The sequence below is a fragment of the Physella acuta genome, unplaced genomic scaffold (genome assembly GCF_028476545.2).
Source record: "Physella acuta isolate Inbredline_101_S28 unplaced genomic scaffold, ASM2847654v3 ptg001876l, whole genome shotgun sequence".
NCBI lineage: Eukaryota > Metazoa > Mollusca > Gastropoda > Physidae > Physella > Physella acuta.
The window spans coordinates 71,628-95,656 of record NW_026733382.1 but is presented as its reverse complement, the minus strand read 5'-3'; the positions used below and the strand labels follow the sequence as shown (position 1 = coordinate 95,656).

General features: G+C 36.6%; 1 protein-coding gene across 1 annotated transcript; it reads left to right on the top strand.

Moving 5' to 3' along the window:
* The first annotated feature begins 1,685 nt into the window (after nucleotides 1-1,685).
* Nucleotides 1,686-23,844, top strand: LOC131931014 (uncharacterized). The gene is made up of 17 exons (XM_059287694.1): nucleotides 1,686-1,893; nucleotides 2,815-2,991; nucleotides 4,187-4,282; nucleotides 8,444-8,499; nucleotides 9,430-9,528; nucleotides 11,346-11,533; nucleotides 14,173-14,321; nucleotides 15,045-15,161; nucleotides 16,734-16,923; nucleotides 17,418-17,496; nucleotides 19,120-19,176; nucleotides 19,270-19,342; nucleotides 20,196-20,299; nucleotides 21,819-21,950; nucleotides 23,025-23,126; nucleotides 23,228-23,315; nucleotides 23,757-23,844. The coding sequence occupies exons 2-17, from the start codon at nucleotides 2,957-2,959 to the stop codon at nucleotides 23,842-23,844; spliced, it is 1,653 nt and encodes a 550-aa protein (XP_059143677.1). The 5' UTR covers nucleotides 1,686-1,893; nucleotides 2,815-2,956.
* The last annotated feature ends 185 nt before the right edge of the window (nucleotides 23,845-24,029 follow it).

Below are 24,029 nucleotides of genomic sequence, written 5' to 3'. Positions count from 1 at the left end.
CTGGTTTACTACGCACTGGTGAGTTGACATCATCTGGTTTACTACGCACTGGTGAGTTGACATCATCTGTTTTAATACGCACTGATAAGTTGACATCATCTGGTTTACTACGCACTGGTAAGTTGACATCATCTGGTTTAATACGCACTGATAAGTTGACATCATCTGGTTTAATACGCACTGGTAAGTTGACATCATCTGATTTAATACGCACTGATAAGTAGACATCATCTGGTTTAATACGCACTGGTAAGTTGACATCATCTGATTTAATACGCACTGATAAGTTGACATCATCTGTTTTAATACGCACTGGTAAGTTGACATCATCTGTTTTAATACGCACTGGTAAGTTGACATCATCTGTTTTAATACGCACTGATAAGTTGACATCATCTGTTTTAATACGCACTGGTAAGTTGACATCATCTGTTTTAATACGCACAGGTAAGTTGACAACATCTGTTTTAATACGCACTGGTAAGTTGACATCATCTGGTTTAATACGCACTGGTAAGTTGATATCATCTGTTTTAATACGCACTGGTAAGTTGACATCACCTGTTTTAATACGCACTGGTAAGTTGACATCATCTGTTTTAATACGCACTGGTAAGTTGACATCATCTGTTTTAATACGTACTGGTAAGTTGACATCATTTGTTTTAATACGCACTGGTAAGTTGATATCATCTGTTTTAATATGCACTGGTAAGTTGACATCACCTGTTTTAATACGCACTGGTAAGTTGACATCATCTGTTTTAATACGTACTGGTAAGTTGACATCATCTGTTTTAATACGCACTGGTAAGTTGACATCATCTGTTTTAATGCGCACTGATAAGTTGATATCATCTGTTTTAATACGCACTGGTAAGTTGACATCATCTGTTTTAATACGCACTGGTAAGTTGACATCACCTGTTTTAATACGCACTGGTAAGTTGACATCATCTGTTTTAATACGCACTGGTAAGTTGACATCATCTGTTTTAATACGTACTGGTAAGTTGATATCATCTGTTTTAATACGCACTGGTAAGTTGACATCACCTGTTTTAATACGCACTGGTAAGTTGACATCTAAAATAGTTTTTCTACACACTTGTAAGTTGACATCGAAAATAATATTTCTGCGCACTGGTAAAATAAAATCATTTAATATATTCACAAATCACAAAAAAAAAAAAATCACAAATGAAACAATGTACAATATAATCTGTATTTATATATAATGTGTACATTTACATATTATATATCTAAATATACATATATATATAAACATATATATAAACATATATATATATATATATATATATATATATATATATATATATATATATATATATATATATATATATATATATTATATATATGTATATATATATGTATATATGTATGTATATATATATGTATATATATACATATATATATATATATATATATATATATATATATATATATATATATATATATATATATATATATATATATATATATATATATATATGCATATATGTATATGCATATATATATAGCCTATATATTATATAAACTTTTATTATATATATATATATATATATATATATATATATATATATATATATATATATATATATATATATATAAAGATTTAAATCTACATTTTTGGAGTGTAATTGGAATCGTATATCCAGGCTTGATAACGTTCTCTGACTACTTCATTGTTGGCCTACCGTGGTACAAAGACTCTCAAGTAGACCTGTATGTGTCGACCTTTAATCTCGAGCCCTTCCAAGTTGATATCACAGTGCTGAAGTATGAATCTCAAGAGTTGGGAACTAAAAAAATTCATTCCAATATATCGGTCGCCAAGTTTGAGTTAGCCGTATATACGGTTGAAGTAAAAAAGTAAGTAGGTTGTATGGATTTATTAAAATAAGTTTTGGTAAGTCGAAGTCAGGGTGGGCTTGGTTCAGTCGGTAAAGCTCATGGTTGCTAAACCAAAAAGTCTCGAGTTCGAACCCTGGGGCAGATGAGGCTTGTTAGCTGGGGTCTGCAACTCTTCTAGGAGAGAAAACTCCAAAATCAAACAACTGCTGCCTTGTAGTTTGTTCTTGGTTGAACAATGACTATGGAAGCAATCCCAGAAAGAAAAGCATGCTAAAATCAGAGTCTACGGCCTATAATTGTATTGAATGAAATACCTTCCAACATTAAACACTTATTAATGTATTAAAAAATATTATAAAATATATGCTATTTTATACAGCTAGCTAATATAATGATAACTGTGATTTTAATTATTCTTTTTTTTCTGGTAATTTATATTATTGAAAACAATGAATACGTTCTAGATTTGCATAGACTATTGATAACATACCTAAGCCCTAATCTAACATTAAATATAGCACGAATATTAACCTTAACCCTTAGCTGTTTTACTGTATCTATTTACATCTATTCTCTTGTGAAGCATTAGTTATACAATGCACCGTTACAAGTCGTATATATTACAAATCTATAAATAAGATAATAATCAGCTTAATTACAAAACTGAAAAAATACACAAAAAAGCTTTACTATAATCAAAAATATTCTTTATTTTTTATTAGCATTAGTTGATTAGTTTCATTATTGCATTATTTGAAATCGCATTTTGATTAATTAAGTGCCTTAATTAACCACACACCGGAAAAAAATACACAAAAAAAGCTTTACTAGAATTAAAAATATTCTTTTGGTTTAATTAGCATTAGTCGATAAGTTTCATTATTGCATTATTTGAAATTACATTCTGATTAATTAAGTGCCTTAATTAAATATACGCAGACGATTAACAGGACATATTCGGCACCCGTGCTCGGTCGTCTTCAAAAGCCAGCAGACGTCACACGTGTTCAGCTTAACCGCTGTGTTCATTGACCAGACGACGGGGTCCTGGATCGATTCCATCCTGGCCACACCCGTGTCCATGTTCCACCGACGTTTCTATATGCCAGGATTTCCGTAAGTTGGGCAGCCAAAATGAAATTATTAATTAACAGAGTCGCACGAATTTTTTAATAAGACTTTATAGCAGTTGTTTTTATATTCGGTTGTCATTACTATTGTGATCATGTGAATTATGTCTCGTCTTATCTGTTCTTCAAGCGATTTAAAAATTTATATATATATATATATATATATATATATATATATATATATATATATATATATATATATATATATATATATATATATATATATATATATATATATATATATATATATATATATATATATATATATATTGAAAAAAAATTAAATTAGATTTTTTAAAAATACATAAAAAGTTAAACAGTATTCCAATCCCAACCACTTCTTTACTTTAAAGTTTAAATTCTAGATGCAGTTACGTCCCTTTATCGTGTGAACTGGAGCGGTCAAGTGGGTCCATTTTCAGCCCTTAACATTAAATCTCTGAGAATTTAGTATTTTGCGCGATGCCTACGGCACCCTTTCTATCTGCCAAGTATTACTTTTTTTTTTGTCATATGCACTTAAAAATCTGCATATAGAACACTGCGATCAGATAAGCTCAATTTATTGGTCATTTTAAACCCGATTATTAAGATACTTTTATTTTTCCAGGTGGTTTAAGAGAAAATATCGCACATTAGTATAAAAATTCCTCCAACACGAGCTTGCTAGTATCCGACCTCCATTCGGGTGTGAATTAACATAATCACCTACTTTAATTCTATTCAGTAGAGAACCAGTTTATTTTATTTTATTACATTTTCAAGCATTCAAAAGGTTTGGTTTTTTCCCCTAGTAAAACATAGTTTCAATTTTATATCGTGATAGTTGTTTTTTCCCCTAGTAAAACAGAGTTTCAAGTTTATATCGTGATAGTTGTTTTTTCCGCTAGTAAAACAGAGTTTCAAGTTTATATCGTGATAGTTGTTTTTTCCCCTAGTAAAACAGAGCTTCAAGTTTATACCGTGATAGTTGTTTTTCCCCTAGTAAAACAGAGTTTCAAGTTTATATCGTGGTAGTTGTTTTTTCCCCTAGTAAAACAGAGTTTCAAGTTTATATCGTGGTAGTTGTTTTTTCCCCTAGTAAAATAGAGTTTCAAGTTTATACCGTGATAGTTGTTTTTTCCCCTAGTAAAACAGAGTTTCAAGTTTATATCATGATAGTTGTTGTTTTTTTTCCCTAGTAAAACAGAGTTTCAAATTTATATCGTGAGCGCCAGTGATCAAAATTACGTGGAAGTGAGGATAGGACGGACAACTTCTGATACTTTTTTAAACAGGTAATAACGGTTTGGGTCTAGTACTGTAGTGTTCTGTTCGTCTATCAGCGCTAAGTGTTTGACCACTGGTCGTCTATCTGCGCTAAGTGTTTGACCACTGGTCGTCTATCTGCGCTAAGTGTTTGACCACTGGTCGTCTATCTGCGCTAAGTGTTTGACCACTGGTCGTCTATCTGGGCGGAGTGTTTGACCACTGGTCGTCTATCTAGGCGGAGTGTTTGACCACTGGTCGTCTATCTAGGCGGAGTGTTTGACCACTGGTCGTCTATCTGCGCTAAGTGTTTGACCACTGGCCGTCTATCTGGGCTAAGTGTTTGACCACTGGTCGTCTATCTAGGCGGAGTGTTTGACCACTGGTCGTCTATCTAGGCGGAGTGTTTGACCACTGGTCGTCTATCTGCGCTAAGTGTTTGACCACTGGTCGTCTATCTGGGCGGAGTGTTTGACCACTGGCCGTCTATCTGCGCTAAGTGTTTGACCACTGGTCGTCTATCTGCGCTAAGTGTTTGACCACTGGTCGTCTATCTGGGCGGAGTGTTTGACCACTGGTCGTCTATCTAGGCGGAGTGTTTGACCACTGGTCGTCTATCTAGGCGGAGTGTTTGACCACTGGTCGTCTATCTGCGCTAAGTGTTTGACCACTGGCCGTCTATCTGGGCTAAGTGTTTGACCACTGGTCGTCTATCTAGGCGGAGTGTTTGACCACTGGCCGTCTATCTGGGCTAAGTGTTTGACCACTGGTCGTCTATCTAGGCGCAGTGTTTGACCACTGGTCGTCTATCTGCGCTAAGTGTTTGACCACTGGTCGTCTATCTAGGCGCAGTGTTTGACCACTGGTCGTCTATCTAGGCGCAGTGTTTGACCACTGGTCGTCTATCTAGGCGGAGTGTTTGACCACTGGTCGTCTATCTGCGCTAAGTGTTTGACCACTGGTCGTCTATCTAGGCGCAGTGTTTGACCACTGGTCGTCTATCTAGGCGGAGTGTTTGACCACTGGTCGTCTATCTGCGCTAAGTGTTTGACCACTGGTCGTCTATCTAGGCGGAGTGTTTGACCACTGGTCGTCTATCTGCGCTAAGTGTTTGACCACTGGTCGTCTATCTAGGCGCAGTGTTTGACCACTGGTCGTCTATCTGCGCTAAGTGTTTGACCACTGGTCGTCTATCTAGGCGGAGTGTTTGACCACAGGTCGTCTATCTAGGCGGAGTGTTTGACCACTGGTCGTCTATCTAGGCGGAGTGTTTGACCACTGGTCGTCTATCTGCGCTAAGTGTTTGACCACTGGTCGTCTATCTAGGCGGAGTGTTTGACCAATGGTCGTCTATCTGCGCTAAGTGTTTGACCACTGGTCGTCTATCTAGGCGGAGTGTTTGACCAATGGTCGTCTATCTGCGCTAAGTGTTTGACCACTGGTCGTCTATCTAGGCGGAATGTTTGACCAATGGTCGTCTATCTGCGCTAAGTGTTTGACCACTGGTCTTCTATCTAGGCGGAGTGATTGACCAATGGTCGTCTATCTGAGCTAAGTGTTTGACCACTGGTCGTCTATCTGCGCTAAGTGTTTGACCACTGGTCGTCTATCTAGGCGGAGTGCTTGACCACTGGTCGTCTATCTAGGCGGAGTGTTTGACCACTGGTCGTCTATCTGCGCTGAGTGTTTGACCACTGGTCGTCTATCTGCGCTAAGTGTTTGACCACTGGTCGTCTATCTGCGCTAAGTGTTTGACCACTGGTCGTCTATCTAGGCGGAGTGTTTGACCACTGGTCGTCTATCTAGGCGGAGTGTTTGACCACTGGTCGTCTATCTGCGCTGAGTGTTTGACCACTGGTCGTCTATCTGCGCTAAGTGTTTGACCACTGGTCGTCTATCTGCGCTAAGTGTTTGACCACTGGTCGTCTATCTAGGCGGAGTGTTTGACCACTGGTCGTCTATCTAGGCGGAGTGTTTGACCACTGGTCGTCTATCTGCGCTAAGTGTTTGACCACTGGTCGTCTATCTAGGCGCAGTGTTTGACCACTGGTCGTCTATCTAGGCGGAGTGTTTGACCACTGGTCGTCTATCTGCGCTAAGTGTTTGACCACTGGTCGTCTATCTAGGCGGAGTGTTTGACCACTGGTCGTCTATCTAGGCGGAGTGTTTGACCACTGGTCGTCTATCTGCGCTAAGTGTTTGACCACTGGTCGTCTATCTAGGCGGAGTGTTTGACCACTGGTCGTCTATCTAGGCGGAGTGTTTGACCACAGGTCGTCTATCTAGGCGAAGTGTTTGACCACTGGTCGTCTATCTAGGCGGAGTGTTTGACCACTGGTCGTCTATCTGCGCTAAGTGTTTGACCACTGGTCGTCTATCTAGGCGGAGTGTTTGACCAATGGTCGTCTATCTGCGCTAAGTGTTTGACCACTGGTCGTCTATCTAGGCGGAGTGTTTGACCAATGGTCGTCTATCTGCGCTAAGTGTTTGACCACTGGTCGTCTATCTAGGCGGAGTGTTTGACCAATGGTCGTCTATCTGCGCTAAGTGTTTGACCACTGGTCGTCTATCTAGGCGGAGTGATTGACCAATGGTCGTCTATCTGAGCTAAGTGTTTGACCACTGGTCGTCTATCTGCGCTAAGTGTTTGACCACTGGTCGTCTATCTAGGCGGAGTGTTTGACCACAGGTCGTCTATCTAGGCGGAGTGTTTGACCACTGGTCGTCTATCTGCGCTGAGTGTTTGACCACTGGTCGTCTATCTGCGCTAAGTGTTTGACCACTGGTCGTCTATCTGCGCTAAGTGTTTGACCACTGGTCGTCTATCTAGGCGGAGTGTTTGACCACTGGTCGTCTATCTAGGCGGAGTGTTTGACCACTGGTCGTCTATCTGCGCTGAGTGTTTGACCACTGGTCGTCTATCTGCGCTAAGTGTTTGACCACTGGTCGTCTATCTGCGCTAAGTGTTTGACCACTGGTCGTCTATCTAGGCGGAGTGTTTGACCACTGGTCGTCTATCTAGGCGGAGTGTTTGACCACTGGTCGTCTATCTGCGCTAAGTGTTTGACCACTGGTCGTCTATCTAGGCGGAGTGTTTGACCACTGGTCGTCTATCTAGGCGGAGTGTTTGACCACTGGTCGTCTATCTGCGCTAAGTGTTTGACCACTGGTCGTCTATCTAGGCGGAGTGTTTGACCACTGGTCGTCTATCTGCGCTAAGTGTTTGACCACTGGTCGTCTATCTAGGCGGAGTGTTTGACCACTGTTCGTCTATCTAGGCGGAGTGTTTGACCACTGGTCGTCTATCTGGGCGGAGTGTTTGACCACTGTTCGTCTATCTAGGCGCAGTGTTTGACCACTGGTCGTCTATCTGCGCTGAGTGTTTGACCACTGGTCGTCTATCTGCGCTAAGTGTTTGACCACTGGTCGTCTATCTAGGCGGAGTGTTTGACCACTGTTCGTCTATCTAGGCGGAGTGTTTGACCACTGGTCGTCTATCTGCGCTGAGTGTTTGACCACTGGTCGTCTATCTAGGCGGAGTGTTTGACCACTGGTCGTCTATCTGCGCTAAGTGTTTGACCACTGGTCGTCTATCTAGGCGGAGTGTTTGACCACTGATCATCCCATTCTCTGACTTAGGTCTCCAGATCACTCTTGTTAAAGCAAGATTGGGGTTTCTTTCAGGCTTTTCTTGAATGTCAAAATATATAGAAAAAAGAAAGGTACACTTAAACAATGTCCGCCCCCGCCCCCTCCCCCATAAATACAAAAAACGCGTTACGAAAGTTTCAAATATTCCGCCCCCCCCCCATCTCACCGAAGAAAAATGTCTGAAAGAAACCACTATGCAATATTCTATGCATGTCGATCCCAAATCCGATTTATGGATAAACATTAGCATTTGGATGGAGACCGACTATACCATGTAGATAAAGTCTAAAACGTTAAAAAGTTTGTAAAATTTGTAAACTGCTAGATTTTCTGCTGACCAAAGTATCATTTTAAATATACCAGCCATTACTACTTGATTTTAATTATAATAAATCGTAGTATAAAAAACCAGCAACTAATATATTAAAAGTAAAAAAACCTACCAATCAAGTTATTTTTGTTTTGTCTTAAAATTTTTATTTCAAATACGGCTATGCACTAATTACGCTTTTTTTTTTCGTTTTCTTTTCCAAATTCAGTGGAAGAGCTGCATATTTTTCCTTCTGTGAAATAGCTGATGTATATAACCGCTTCGGTAAATATACTTTTAAACTAGTATCGTCTGATTTCCCTAAATGAGTTTGGTACCCATCAAAGCTGGGTGGGCACAGCGACGTTCTACGGACCAACCCGGATTGGAACTCGAGACTCTTGGGTTAGCAGTCTAGCTCTCTAACGCTAGGCTAATAAAATCGTGAATATATTCTACGTGTTTACCAACTGAAAATATGGTCAGTCAGATATATCGTGAGTCCATCCTACTCTGATGGATACCTAAGGATACCTAATCTTCTCCTAAAAGGCTAGCCATATTAAATCGCAATCAATCCTCTCCTAAAAGGCTAGCCATATTAAATCGCAATCAATCCTCTCCTAAAAGGCTAGCCATATTAAATCGCAATCAATCCTCTCCTAAAAGGCTAGCCATATTAAATCGCAAGCAATCTTCTCCTAAAAGGCTAGCCATATTAAATCGCAAGCAATCTTCTCCTAAAAGGCTAGCCATATTAAATCGCAAGCAATCTTCTCCTAAAAGGCTAGCCATATTAAATCGCAATCAATCTTCTCCTAAAAGGCTAGCCATATTAAATCGCAAGCAATCTTCTCCTAAAAGGCTAGCCATATTAAATCGCAAGCAATCTTCTCCTAAAAGGCTAGCCATATTAAATCGCAAGCAATCTTCTCCTAAAAGGCTAGCCATATTAAATCGCAAGCAATCCTCTCCTAAAAGGCTAGCCATATTAAATCGCAAGCAATCTTCTCCTAAAAGGCTAGCCATATTAAATCGCAAGCAATCCTCTCCTAAAAGGCTAGCCATATTAAATCGCAAGCAATCTTCTCCTAAAAGGCTAGCCATATTAAATCGCAAGCAATCCTCTCCTAAAAGGCTAGCCATATTAAATCGCAAGCAATCTTCTCCTAAAAGGTTAGCCATATTAAATCGCAATCAATCTTCTCCTAAAAGGTGCTTTTATGCATGCTGATGAACCTGTTGGTGTTATGATTACCTCATGCCACCAAGAAACTATGTTTGATTGCGACAACAAGGAACTCGGGTTTGTAGGTGAGACAATATCTACGTGTTTCTTAATAGTCGCTTTATATTTTTTTTATTTTGAGCTTATAATAAACGGTGTTTCTGCGTGTTTCTTAATAGTCGCTTTATATTTTTTTTTATTTTGAGCTTATAATAAACGGTGTTTCTGCGTGTTTCTTAATAGTCGCTTTATTCTTTTTTTTTTTTAATTTTGAGCTTATAATAAACGGTGTTTCTGCGTGTTTCTTAATAGTGGCTTTATTCTTTTTTTTTTATTTTGAGCTTATAATAAACGGTGTTTCTGCGTGTTTCTTAATAGTCGCTTTATTCTTTTTTTTTTATTTTGAGCTTATAATAAACGGTGTTTCTGCGTGTTTCTTAATAGTCGCTTTATTCTTTTTTTTAATTTTGAGCTTATAATAAACGATGTTTTTCTTTCAAGAATAACTCCGTGGGTAAGTGACCACCTACTGGTACCACCCCCCCCCCCCCCCCCCCAACCATCCTGGAAGAAATTAAAAAAATATATACGAACTTTTTAGATATATATTTTAACACGTTTCATCCCCTATACACAGACAAAGCAGAAAAAAAAATTTATTAGAAAATATATTTTTGCTAATGTCCTCCCCCCCCCCCCCAAAGACAAAACAAAAAAAAATTATTTAGCAAATATATATTATAGCCAGTGCCCACTCCCCCCCCCCCCACACACACACTAAAAACGGGAAAAACAAATAGCAAGAAAATATATATTATACCCAGTGCCCACTTCCCCCCCCCCCCACACACACTAAAAACAGGAAAAACAAATAGCAAGAAAATACATATTATAGCCAGTGCCCACTTCCCCCCCCCCCCCCCCACACACACTAAAACAGGAAAAACAAATAGCAAGAAAATACATATTATAGCCAGTGCCCACTTCCCCCCCCCCCCCACACACTAAAACAGGAAAAACAAATAGCAAGAAAATACATATTATAGCCAGTGCCCACTTCCCCCCCCCCCCCACACACACTAAAACAGGAAAAACAAATAGCAAGAAAATACATATTATAGCCAGTGCCCACTCCCCCCCCCCCCCCCACACACACTAAAACAGGAAAAACAAATAGCAAGAAAATACATATTATAGCCAGTGCCCACTCCCCCCCCCCCCCACACACACACTAAAACAGGAAAAACAAATATCAAGAAAATACATATTATAGCCAGTGCCCACTTCCCCCCCCCCCCCACACACACTAAAACAGGAAAAACAAATAGCAAGAAAATACATATTATAGCCAGTGCCCACTTCCCCCCCCCCCCCCCACACACACTAAAACAGGAAAAACAAATAGCAAGAAAATACATATTATAGCCAGTGCCCACTCCCCCCCCCCCCCACACACACTAAAACAGGAAAAACAAATAGCAAGAAAATACATATTATAGCCAGTGCCCACTCCCCCCCCCCCCCCACACACACTAAAACAGGAAAAACAAATAGCAAGAAAATACATATTATAGCCAGTGCCCACTCCCCCCCCCCCCCCCCACACACACACACTAAAAACAGGAAAAACAAATAGCAAGAAAATACATATTATAGCCAGTGCCCACTCCCCCCCCCCCCCCACACACACTAAAACAGGAAAAACAAATAGCAAGAAAATACATATTATAGCCAGTGCCCACTCCCCCCCCCCCACACACACACACTAAAAACAGGAAAAACAAATAGCAAGAAAATATATACCAGTGTCCATCCCTCCCCTCCCTCATAGCTTGGAGCAAAATATTTAAAAAGAAACTCTCCTCATAAAGCAATCGTTCAAACCATTACATTATTTTCATAGCCTCGACCATTTTGCCGCCAATATTGGATTGCGAGTTCATCGTATTCAGTAGACTTAACCCTCTACTTGACCCCCAACACGACGCCCATGATGAACTGAGGATCATGAATTCGGATTCCTATTTTGTGATTATCACCATCAATGACGAGACCGAACTGTTCTTAGATGGACCTTATTACATGCTAACGGTATACATGATTTTAGTCAGGGTCTGGTTACATCCTAACGGTATACATGATTTTAGTGAGGGTCTGGTTACATGCTAACGGTATACATGATTTTAGTCAGGGTCTGGTTATATGCTAACGGTATACATGATTTTAGTCAGTGCCTGGTTACATGCTAACGGTATACATGATTTTAGTCAGGGCCTGGTTACATGCTAACGGTATACATGCTTTTAGTCATGGCCTGGTTACATGCTAACGGTATACATGATTTTAGTCATGGCCTGGTTACATGCTAACGGTATACATGATTTTAGTCAGGGCCTGGTTACATGCTAACGGTATACATGATTTTAGTCAGGGCCTGGTTACATGCTAACGGTATACATGATTTTAGTCAGGGCCTGGTTACATGCTAACGGTATACATGATTTTAGTCAGGGCCTGGTTACATGCTAACGGTATACATGATTTTAGTCAGGGCCTGGTTACATGCTAACGGTATACATGATTTTAGTCAGGGCCTGGTTACATGCTAACGGTATACATGATTTTAGTCAGGGCCTGGTTACATGCTAACGGTATACATGATTTTAGTCAAGGCCAGAATCAGTAACACAGTCTCTTCACAGGAGAAGTCCTACATCGCTTTTACACTTGCGACATGTTTACTATACTTGTCTAGCATGTATACTATACATGTCTAGAAATTTTATTTCGCATTAAGCGAGTAGCCCACCTATCATGTTCTGATACAATTAACTTATGACGAAGTTGTTTATTCTAGACGTGTAAAGTATACATGTATCGTATACATGTATAATATACATGTGTAGTATACATGTATAGTATACTTGTCGCAAGTGTAAAAGCGGTGTTACTGTGCATTAAAATGTATTATTTATTTTTTGCACGGTAATTTCTAATCTGGCTGAAACAATGGGATTGGTAGCTATATTATTGCAATACAGTTCATACGAATGTGAATATTGGCCAAATGGATGTAATATTGGCCATTTGATTGTAAATATTGGTCATATGAATGTTCGCCATATGAATGTGAATACTGGCCATATGAATGTGAATACTGGCCTTATGAATGTGAATATTGGCCATATGAATGTGAATATTGGCCATATGAATGTGAATATTGGCCTTATGAATGACAATTTTGGCCACATTAATGACAATGCTGGCGGCAATAATTATCCGAATATATTACAGTCCAGTGGCGTAGCCAGGAATTGGTCATGGGAGGGGTTCAAACATTTGTCCATATGTATACAATCCTCTTTCTCTCTCTCTCTCTCTCTCTCTCTCTCTCTCTCTCTCTCTCTCTATATATATATATATATATATATATATATATATATATATATATATATATATATATATATATATATATATATATATATAGGGGTTCATGGAAGGGGTTATAACCCCCCCCCTCACCCCCCCCCCCTCTTGCCTACGCCACTGTTACAGTCAAAATATCACGAATGCCACTCTGCTGTGTAATCGTATAATCAGAATATCGAATTTTTGCTACCCAGTAGTATTATAACAGAAAATCACGAATTGCTACTATGCTACTATTCATAGCAAGAATATCAAAATGTGCTAATTAACGCAATAATAATGTGGCCAAAATATCATAGTAAGTTACTTACACTATGATATTATAGAGAGAGCATCAACTTAAGCTAATCTGCTCAGTAGTATTATTGCAATATTTCCGTCTGTGTACTTTACTTGATGACACTATAGCCAGATGTTTAGTTTATGCTACAATACAAAGTAATATTATGTATGCTGCAATACAAAGTAATATTATGTATGTTGCAATACAAAGTAATATTATGTATGCTGCAATACAAAGTAATATTATGTATGCTGCAATACAAAGTAATATTATGTATGCTGCAATACAAAGTAATATTATGTATGCTACAATACAAAGTAATATTATGTATGCTGCAATACAAAGTAATATTATGTATGTTGCAATACAAAGTAATATTATGTATGCTGCAATACAAAGTAATATTATGTATGCTGCAATACAAAGTAATATTATGTATGCTGCAATACAAAGTAGTATTCCAACCTTAACAACATGATGAGCGATTATATTCGACTCTATAATAGCCTAAAATTTACTGTATGCTAATATACTTTGTGATGCAATAATGCAAAGTAATATTTAAACCACAATAACCAAAATGGCCTAAACTTTACTGCATACTAATATACTTTGTGATATTACAACATAGCAAAAATATTACTACCTTGTAAATAGGGCTGGTAAGTTACTAAGTAGGTCACCAACCAGTTCTATGGCTCATGCAGGTTTTATTGAGCCGGTTGATGACCTATTTGCCAGCCCTGTTGTTCCTCTCAAATCAACCACTGAACTAGGCTCCAACGTTCCATCTAAGGGGAAAAAAACCAGTGTGCGTCGTTTATTTTCTTTGCGCGGTGTTCTAAAAGTCTTAGACAAAGATATATGTATTTAACAAAACAACTGTGCGGTAGGTTCAAAACTACTGCGCAGCTTAGATGAAACATAGGAATTAGCATTACCATTTAATCACATCATTCCTTTTTTTAAAAAAATTTATAAACCCTCAACAAATTAAAATCCTTTGAATTTGTTTCAGCTAAAAATACAGAACGATAGGCCGTTGCACCTCCATGCCAATCTTCCAGTTGTATGCTACTATGTTAGCAAAAGTAAGGACTGTACCTGGGGAATGTCATCAAGCCTGGTCCTACCTAATGAGTTATTCATCTTCAGCTACGCTATCAGGTAGTGTTCAGTAAAAGTATTGGGTTAAATCCCTTATTGATGATATGCGCCGCTAGGTAGTGTGTCATTCCATTCTTTAGTAATCTTTACAGATTTATATTCGTGTAAAAATTAATTATTAGGATTTGAAATAGTTAATCATGTCAATAATTTTACCTAGAAAATGTGATAAAGCCATCCATGTTTAATTAGATAAAAAAGATGTATTAATTCAATGAGGCTTGTGCCGTAAATAAAAATCATGTAATCATGTATAGTTAGTTAAACGCTTTTTAATAAAGTAATTATTCCCATCATCTGTATTTTTAAAAAAACCCAACCTAATAAGGTTTATCTTGTCATATTACAACAGTTAAATAAAGACGGTCGATTCAGCTAAGTCCTGACGATGTATAGGGCAAGTGAAGTAGAGTTCATCTGTTTCTGTGTGCTCGCGATATGAAGAAATAGTATTGTCAGCACCATGCCCACCTACCTTTACTTTAAGTATCCATCAGAGATGGGTAGACTCAGGAACGTTGTACTGACTTGAATCTGGATTCAAACTCGAGACATTCTGGTTATATATATATATATATATATATATATATATATATATATATATATATATATATATATATATATATATATATATATATATATATATATATACATATATAAATGTACACGAATACATTTGTTTTTGTAACCATATACGTATTTCTTGCTCTTGTTTTTTTCCAGTGTTCCTTTTCCTTACAATTCCTCACGGTCGGCTGGTACAGCATTTCTCATCTTCGTTGTTACGGACGATCAATTTCCCATGATATTAATGGATGAAATTTACCTAATGGATTTTGAGTAGGTCTCAATAAAACGTAGGACTGTATTAATTTTAATTCGATATTGTTGTCAATTATTTTCATGTGTCTCTGGGATTTATAGAACTCATATTAATTAGATTTGCTACATTCGTTCAGCTAATATATTACAATGTTTGATCGATATATATATATATATATATATATATATATATATATATATATATATATATATATATATATATATATATATATATATATATATATATATATTTAAATAGGCGAACTTAAAAATTAAAGTATTGAGGCCTAAATATTTAAATATGTATTATATATATATATAAGCCTATATATATATACTAGCCGTCCCGGCCAGGCCCTGCTCTTGCTTCTGTGAAAAACCTTTCTGTTAAAGACCATTACCTGTGTGTTTAGTAATCATCATAAACCCGACATTGCCCACCCAAACCACAACCAACCAAAACAACAAAACGCAAACATAACGCTAACACAATTACAAATACAAACAAAAACAAAAACCTAACAACAAACCCAACCACAACCACAAACACCAATACAAACACAAAGAAAAAACAAACAAAAAAGCAAACGAAAACAAAAACCTAACAACAAACTCAACCAAAAACACCAATACCAACAAAAAAAAAACAACGAAAAAGCAAACGAAAACAAACCAAATCCAAACGCAAAACCAACCAAAAACACAAAAAAAAAAAAAAAAAACACAAACAAAAACGAAAAAATAAAGAACAAAAACGAACCTAATCAAAACGCAACCACTAACGCAAACCCACCTAAACACAAAGAAAACACTAACGCGAACATAAACGCCCGGGGCGGAATCACCTGTTTTAGCTTAATGAACGACTATAGTACCCCAACTTATTCATAGTCTTTTGCACTCACTTAAACGAACGCGCCTGTTTCAATTTGATGAACAATTATAATACTCCAAGCTTATCCGTAAAATACCTACAACATTTGCACTTGATCAATCCCCGCTAATTATGTAATTATTATTTTTTCCCAACACCAAAACAAAGTAATTAAAAAGTAAATTCTTTTCAACAAAATGCAATGGTTTTATAAAGGGAAGTAATTGTGTTTTCCTAATTTATCAAAGGGAAGTAAGTGCTATAGGACTAAATAAAGACATAATTAGAATTTTTTTAAAAGATGATATTTTTTTAAAACTTGTGTTTAATGAACATGCCGACAATTATTACTATAATTTGAAAAATGAAAATTATTTCCCAACACTTTCAATAGTAATTTTTTAACTCATAAATTTAGACAAACGCGCACGATAATTGTCTAACACTTAAATCAATCCAAGACCAACGACAAACATATGCGTTACATACAGAACTGAGCTTTATATATTAGATATATATATATATATATATATATATATATATTACATATATATATATATATATATTACATATATATATATATATATATATATATATATATATATATATATATATATATATATATATATATATATATATATATATATATTACAAAAGTAGTGATCATTTTTGTCTAACTTTTGGCGTTGTTGATAAATTCTGCCATCTTTCCTAAGTACAACCGTCACCAAGGTAGATGGGACAAAAAAGTACCAAGTGAGATACCTGCAAATCTCTAATGGACTCCATTACTCCTATTCTGAAGACGTCTCTAACTACGGCCTCTACCTGTTTGGTAGGAAAGACTTCGGCACTTACTTCCATCCTGCTGGATTCTATGACACGTCACGAGAAGATCGTCCTGAGGCAAATACTTTTATTTAGATGTATTTTTAAAACTGTAGCACCATACAAAAGAACAGTGGCGTCGCTAGGTCGGGTGTCACCCGGTACGACACTTCATGGTGTCAGTCTCCCCTCCCTCCCCCCCCCCAAGAAGCAAAGTATATATATATATATATATATATATATATATATATATATGTGTGTGTGTTTGTGTGTGTGTGTTTATGTGTGTGTCGGCCTACATATGCTTATCATTTAAATATATGCCGCATAATTAATCATTAATGGAACTGGCTAAAAGCATTTTTCTTCTGTTCATTTTTCCATGGTGTCTCCTCCCTAAATGGTGTCACCCGGTGCGGTACGCACCTCCCAGCCCTCTCCCTCGCTACGCCTCTGCTAATGAACAATGTTCTATGATTTATTTTCTATGATGTTGGATATAAATGTATTTTGATGTGTATCTTGTTAGAGATGGTTTACGGCATAAACTTGGAGTATAAATTCCTTCTCAGGATGTTGAATACGGCCCAATGTTTCCTGGAGACTTGGTCGATAATGATGAAGATGGTTCCGTTGATGAAGAATTGTTGGGTAAAATATGAATGCATGGATACATTAAAGTCCTGGTTTACTAGGGGGTCGTCCATAAATGACGTCACACTAGTAGGGGGGAGGGAGGGGGTCCGTAATTTTGTGACGGTGTGTGACGAGGAGAAGGGGGGGGGGGGGGTTCAGATGGTGTGAGGTCAATTTTTTGCATCATAAAAAAGCAGGGTTAAAAAACGAGTTTTAGCCGTTATTTCGCATTTTAGAAAATGGTTTTAATAAATTGTAATAGGAATTGACCAAAATACTCTATGTTGGCAGAGTTCTGACAAGTTTTTGGGAAAATATCGATGTTTTAAAAAAAACTCAACATCAATTTTAAGGGGGGTTGTAGACTGAGGTGTGACGTCATTTTAAGGGGGGGTGTCTGGCTTTTTGTGACGATGTGTGACGGAGAAGAGGGGGGAGGTAAAAATCGTCACAAAAAAACGTGACGTCATTTATGGATGACCCCCTAGTAACCTTAGGATTCAAAGATTGATCGGAACGTATCATCGTTTATTTAAATTTTTAAAATTTTAAAATCTGTTTATTGATATACTTACCTTCTGTTGTACGTAGTACGCCAGGTATTTCTAAAACTGTAAATGTTTTATAAACAATTAAATCTAAATTTAGATTGGAGTTTGAGATATTTACCTGGTTTTCGACTGCCATTTTTTACTTCCTCGTATATACGATGTATAGAGAAAGTATTGTAATCGTGCACAAAAATCACTTGAAATTTTAACAATTTTCACCGTATTACACCTCAGTCCTTCATCACATCCGAAATATAGAGGACTTATTTTAATCGGGCAAAAATTATCAATCCAGATTTATCAAAATTAAGAGGTTTTATGCGTAATCCAGTCAGAAATACTGGGCTTTGCAATTCTGTCCGTATGTCTGTGTGTCTGTGTGTGTGTCTGTCTGTCTGTCTGTCCGTGTGTAAACACGATAACTTGAGTACCGTTACAGCTAGGTTGATGAAATTTCATATATAAGTATTTTATCAAAATCGTAGATCCGTATCAACTTTTGAGAGATTTCTGATAACCCGAAGTGGTACTTTTTCTACTTTGAAGTTTTCAAAAGCCTATAACTTGAGTACTATTTCAGATAGATAAATGAAATTTCACATGTAAGTAAAAGATTTAATTCTCTACCTTCTGTTAAATTTTGAGTAATTTCCGTTGACCGGAAGTAGTAATTTACGCTACTTCCGATTTCTCAAAAAACTAATGTAAATTTTTGAAGTACTAATAATATTGCGCACTATTATGCACTTTTTTATTTGGCGTTCGCTTGGTGTGCAATTTTTTTGTCTACGAGATTTTATTCTATTTTAAAAACTTTAAGTATTTAAAATGGATTAAAAATCATGTCTATAGCCCGAGTTCCCATCCCCTGTTGTTTATATAAGAATATTCGAGAAAGTTTAGGGGAGATCACTCCCGGTTTATTACATACTAAAACAGAACTGTTTTGGTTTTATACTAAGTATGTATGTGTCTTTATGTTTCGTTAGTTATAAATTTAATTGAAAAGAGTTAGCGAGTAAAGTTTATATCGATTTTCTTATGTAACTGTTTGTTAACATTTAACATTTTTGTTAATATTGAACAGATAAGGACGTTGATCATGACAATCAAAACTCTGAAGACCTCCGTAGAGAAACAGCAGGTACTCGGTTTAGATAGAAAAAAAAACATAATCTAAACTATGTATGTCGTTAAAATACTATGTGATTGTTTACAATTTTTGTTTTTGACATAGTACACGGAAGATGGGGACAGTGGAATACTTGGGCTTGCCAGGATATGTGTAGCTTGAGCTACTTTGAAAGAAGGTTTGTCCGCCAAAATATTTTATTTGTTGGCCAAAATATTTTATTTGTTGGCCAAAATATTTTAATAATATCCCCTTTTTAAATTTCTCTTGTTGGCCAAAATATTTTAAGCTATCCCGTTTTAAAAAAAAAAAAAACATTTTTGGCCAAAATATTTTAAAACAAAGCCTTTTTTAAATTTCTCTTGTTCGCCAAAATATTTTGTGACTTTTTTTCTTTTGAATTTTTAAATTAATCTCAGAATCTAATCAGCCCGATTCGCTCAGTAACTATTCCAAAAAAAAACATAAAAAAATAATTAGCCAGGAAAATTTAGTCAAGTTAAATGCGGCCGGACATAGTTCTGGCCATTTATATGCCGAGGTCACAGAACAGAAACATGTTCGAAATGGCACTTTACTATGCCAAACCAGCTTGGGTACTCGGTCTTATAACATACAACATTCAACAATAGTTCAGTTTGTTAATAGTATACAGAAAACATACAACATTCAACAATAGTTCAGTTTGTAGACAGTATACAGAAAACATACAACATTCAACAATAGTTCAGTTTGTTGAACGTACATACAAAACATACAACATTCAACAATAGTTCAGTTTGTTAATATTATACAGAAAACATACAACATACAACATTCAACAATAGTTCAGTTTGTAGACAGTATACAGAAAACATACAACATTCAACAATAGTTCAGTTTGTAGACAGTAAACACAAAACATACACTATCCAACAATAGTTCACATTTTGACTGTTAATGAAATCATCAAAAGCTATTTTTGTTACACTGTCATACTAGCACTGTTGGTGTGTTTGGTTTCATATTTTTTCACCTTGTCTGAGTTTTAGGAGAACCTGCTCTCGGCCTTCACCTCTGTTTGAAGGAAGCCAATGCCAAGGTCATGACCTTGAGGTAAAAGACACAGTTTGCGGTGGACAACAATGTGACACAGGTAAATCTGGGGGGGGGGGGTCGGGGTGGGGGTGTTCTAAACCTGGTTTAGATCGAACCCCAGGGATTCGGTGAGTCAGTCTCAGGTGTTCGGTGGAGGTCAAGACAAACACCCGATTCACATAATTTGCGATCCGATTTTGTCGGTGCGGATGATAAAACTAGAGGCCGCGGCCGATTACAGATCAAAATTGATAGCGCGACAGGCTCGTTAGCTGGGGACAGCCACTCTTCTAGGAGAGACAACTCCAAAATCAAACAACTGCTCCCTTGTAGTTTGTTCTTGGTTGGACAAAGGCTATGCAAGCAAATCCAAAAAGAAAAGCAGGCTGAAATCGGAGTCAATGGCCTCAATGGCGCATAACCAGTTGACACGTAATCCTTAATTGTGATGGAAGCATGGTTGAGTCGGCAAAGCTCATGGTTGATACATTCGAAAAAAGTCTCGAATTCAAACCCTCTGGCAGATAAGGCTCGAACCCTCCCAACACTAAAAATTAAGAACGAAGAAGAAGAAGAAGAAGAAGACAGCGCGACATAGTAATAAAGTGCGCCTGAGCGAGATAACAAGTTCCGGTATCATATTTCTATATCGGGGATACGTGACGAATCGTGTCAACGCCACCTATACAGGCGCGCGTTGATAGTTTATATACGTACTGTGGCGAATATTCTTTTTATTCTCATATCGTGTAACAGTAGTCGATTTGTTACTGTCGTGATGGTACGTTGCGTGAATTCTTTCTTAATATTTTAAAACCATTTTACTATGTCGAACAAAAAATGTGAAGGGGTTGGACGATTATATACAATACGGATTCACGTATATAATGGAACTATATAGGAGAAAGTGTCCTGACTGCGTAATTTGCAATGCCACGTTGAGCAATTATTGTCTAGCACCGGCTAAATTAAGAGAAAAATTCCTTGAGCTGCATGGAGATGGGAAATACAAGAACAAAATGCTCGCTGAATTCAAAGTGAAGCAGCGCATTTCTAAACTGGTGTCTGAAAGGCAACAGCACTCGGACTGATTTGCAGCTAACGTCTATCATTATGTTTCTGTTCTTTAAACACAGAAATGTTTATGCACGGTTCATTTTGTGCAACAATAAAAACATATAGGCTTACTTATGTTTTGAATTTGACCAAAAAAATAATTTTTATTTCTATTAATAAGGGTTCGGTAAATGCGATTATGATGCTGTAGGGATTCGGTACGTCCAAAAACTGTTTAAGAGCCACTGTGTTAGACTAGACTCAGTCCTGTCTGCTCCTTATGGAACATAGGGCCTCAACCATTTCCTTCCATTTCATCCGATCCTCGGCTATTAATTTTGCCATCTCCCAAGACATCCCTGTTGGCTTCAGTTCTTCAAGAAGACTCCGCCTCCAGGTCTGTCTTGGGCGCCCTCTCTTCCGCTTTCCCTGGGGGTTCCACTCACTGTGTTAGGGTATTGAATTATTTTAAAATATTTTTGTGTTTATATTTTGATTTTGTTTTGCGAAATTTTCTTAAGTTCTGTGCCCTGATGGCTACTATGGGATAAACTGCGAACTTCAATGTCAAAATTGTGGAGGGGATTGTAATAAGCGGGATGGATCTTGTCAGTTTTGTAAACCTGGGTGGATAGGTTTATACTGTCATGTAGGTAAGTAGGTTGTAGGTTTTCATGTAGGTGTTATTGTGATGCTGGTAGGTAGACTGATATTTTCATGTGGGTGTGATTGTGATGTTGATAGGCAGAGTCGTAGCGAGTGGGGGGGGGGGCGGGGGTGCGGACCGCACCGGGTGACACCATTTAGGGGGGTGACACTATTTAGGGGGGTGACACCAAGGTAAAAAATTGGAAAATATATAGATAAAAATGATAATTTCACTTAATTAAGTGATTAATTCGAGTGTTAAATAGTCTTTTAAGAGGTGCAAAATCGAAAGTTTGAGGGGGTGTGCAATCGAAAGTTTGAGGAGGGGGGGGGGCAAGTCAAAAATTGAAAGTTTGTCCCCGGGAAGGGTCGCTACGCCACTGGAGGGTAACACCATTAAGTGCCGCACCTGGTGACACCGACCTCGCTTCGCCACTGCTGATAGGTAGAATGTTTGTTTTCATGCTAATGATTTAAGTTGAGGAGCAATGTTAAGTTTCTGAGATGTGGATAAGTAGACGGACATTTTCATCACGAAGTTTTACTTTGGGGGTGATGTTAATTTCCTGTGATGTGGATAAGTAGACTAACATTTTCATCACGATGTTTTACTTGGGGGTGATGTTAATTTCCTGTGATGTGGATAAGTAGACTAACATTTTCATCACGATGTTTTACTTTGGGGTGATGATAATTTCAACGATGTGGATAGGTAAATGGAAAATTTCATGTAAACATTTTAACGTGGGTGAATTATTACGTGTTTTGTGATGTGGATAAGTAGACTGACATTTTCATCACAATGTTTTACTTTGGAGTGATGTTAATTTTCTTGTGATGTGGGTAGGTAAATGTACAATTTCATGTAAACATTTTAATGTGGGTGAATTGTAACGTGTATTGTGATGTGAGTAAACAGATGGACATTTTTCAGTTGTGTTTTTAAAATAGTCAAGATTTGTATAAGTGTGAGCAAAGTTAATTTATTACAATTAATTTTCTAGCACATGTAAATTAAACATTTTCAAATTGTATTCAATTGCGTTTTTTCAAATACGTGAACTATTTATTTTTTACAGCATGTCCGCCAATGACATATGGTTTTGAATGTCAACATTCTTGCAGTCAAAAATGTAACGGCAAAGACTGCATTGACAGGGTGTACGGGTATTGCCACCAAGGTAACATTATAAGTAGCAAGGGGGAAAAAGTAAAACTCGTTATATAAATGTAATAAAAAATGTAATTTAAAAAAAAAAAAAACTTACATTTTATTTTACAGCCGTGGATGTCAAGTCAATAATGATCACCTACTATGTTGTGATTTTTGTAGTACTGTGTGGATTTCTTTACCTCATCTTCTATAACAAGTATTGTATATATATAATCTAATATATATTCTTATATATATATATATACATGTAAACATATATATATATATATATATATTCAATTATATTCTTGTATATATATGTATATATATATATATATATATATATATATATATATATATATATATATATATATATATATATATATATATATATATATATATATATATATATATACATACATATATATATATATATATATTCAATTATATTCTTGTGTATATATATGTATATATCTATATATATATATATATTTATTTATTATTATTTATCATTATTTATTTATATATATACATACATATAAATATATATATATATATATATATATATATATATATATATATATATATATATATATATATATATATATATATATTTATTTATATATAAACTAAATGAACCAAAATATTTGTATTTTAGAAAGAAAAATGACGAGCCTCTGGAAATAATAACAGTCAAACGTGTGTCTTCTAAAGAGTTCGTTCTTAACACACGAAAATTTAATTAGTTTAATTAGGGTAATTAATAAAGATTGATCATTAACTATGCTGATGATTTCTTGTTTTTGATTTATTCTCTGTAACTACTCAACCAGTGTTACACGAATTACTTCCCCTGTCTCAAACACTAGCGTAGCGAGGGGGGGGGGGACATATGTCCCCGGGCGCCTAGCTTAGGGGGCGCCAAAATGGG

Excerpts from the sequence above, each read along its gene's own strand:
- LOC131931014 (XM_059287694.1), top strand. The coding sequence starts at position 2,957 with ATGTTCCACCGACGTTTCTATATGCCAGGATTTCC. Across the intron at positions 16,924-17,417 it reads CACGAGAAGATCGTCCTGAG|GATGTTGAATACGGCCCAAT; the intron begins GCAAATACTTTT and ends ATTCCTTCTCAG. Across the intron at positions 19,343-20,195 it reads TTGAGCTACTTTGAAAGAAG|GAGAACCTGCTCTCGGCCTT; the intron begins GTTTGTCCGCCA and ends TCTGAGTTTTAG.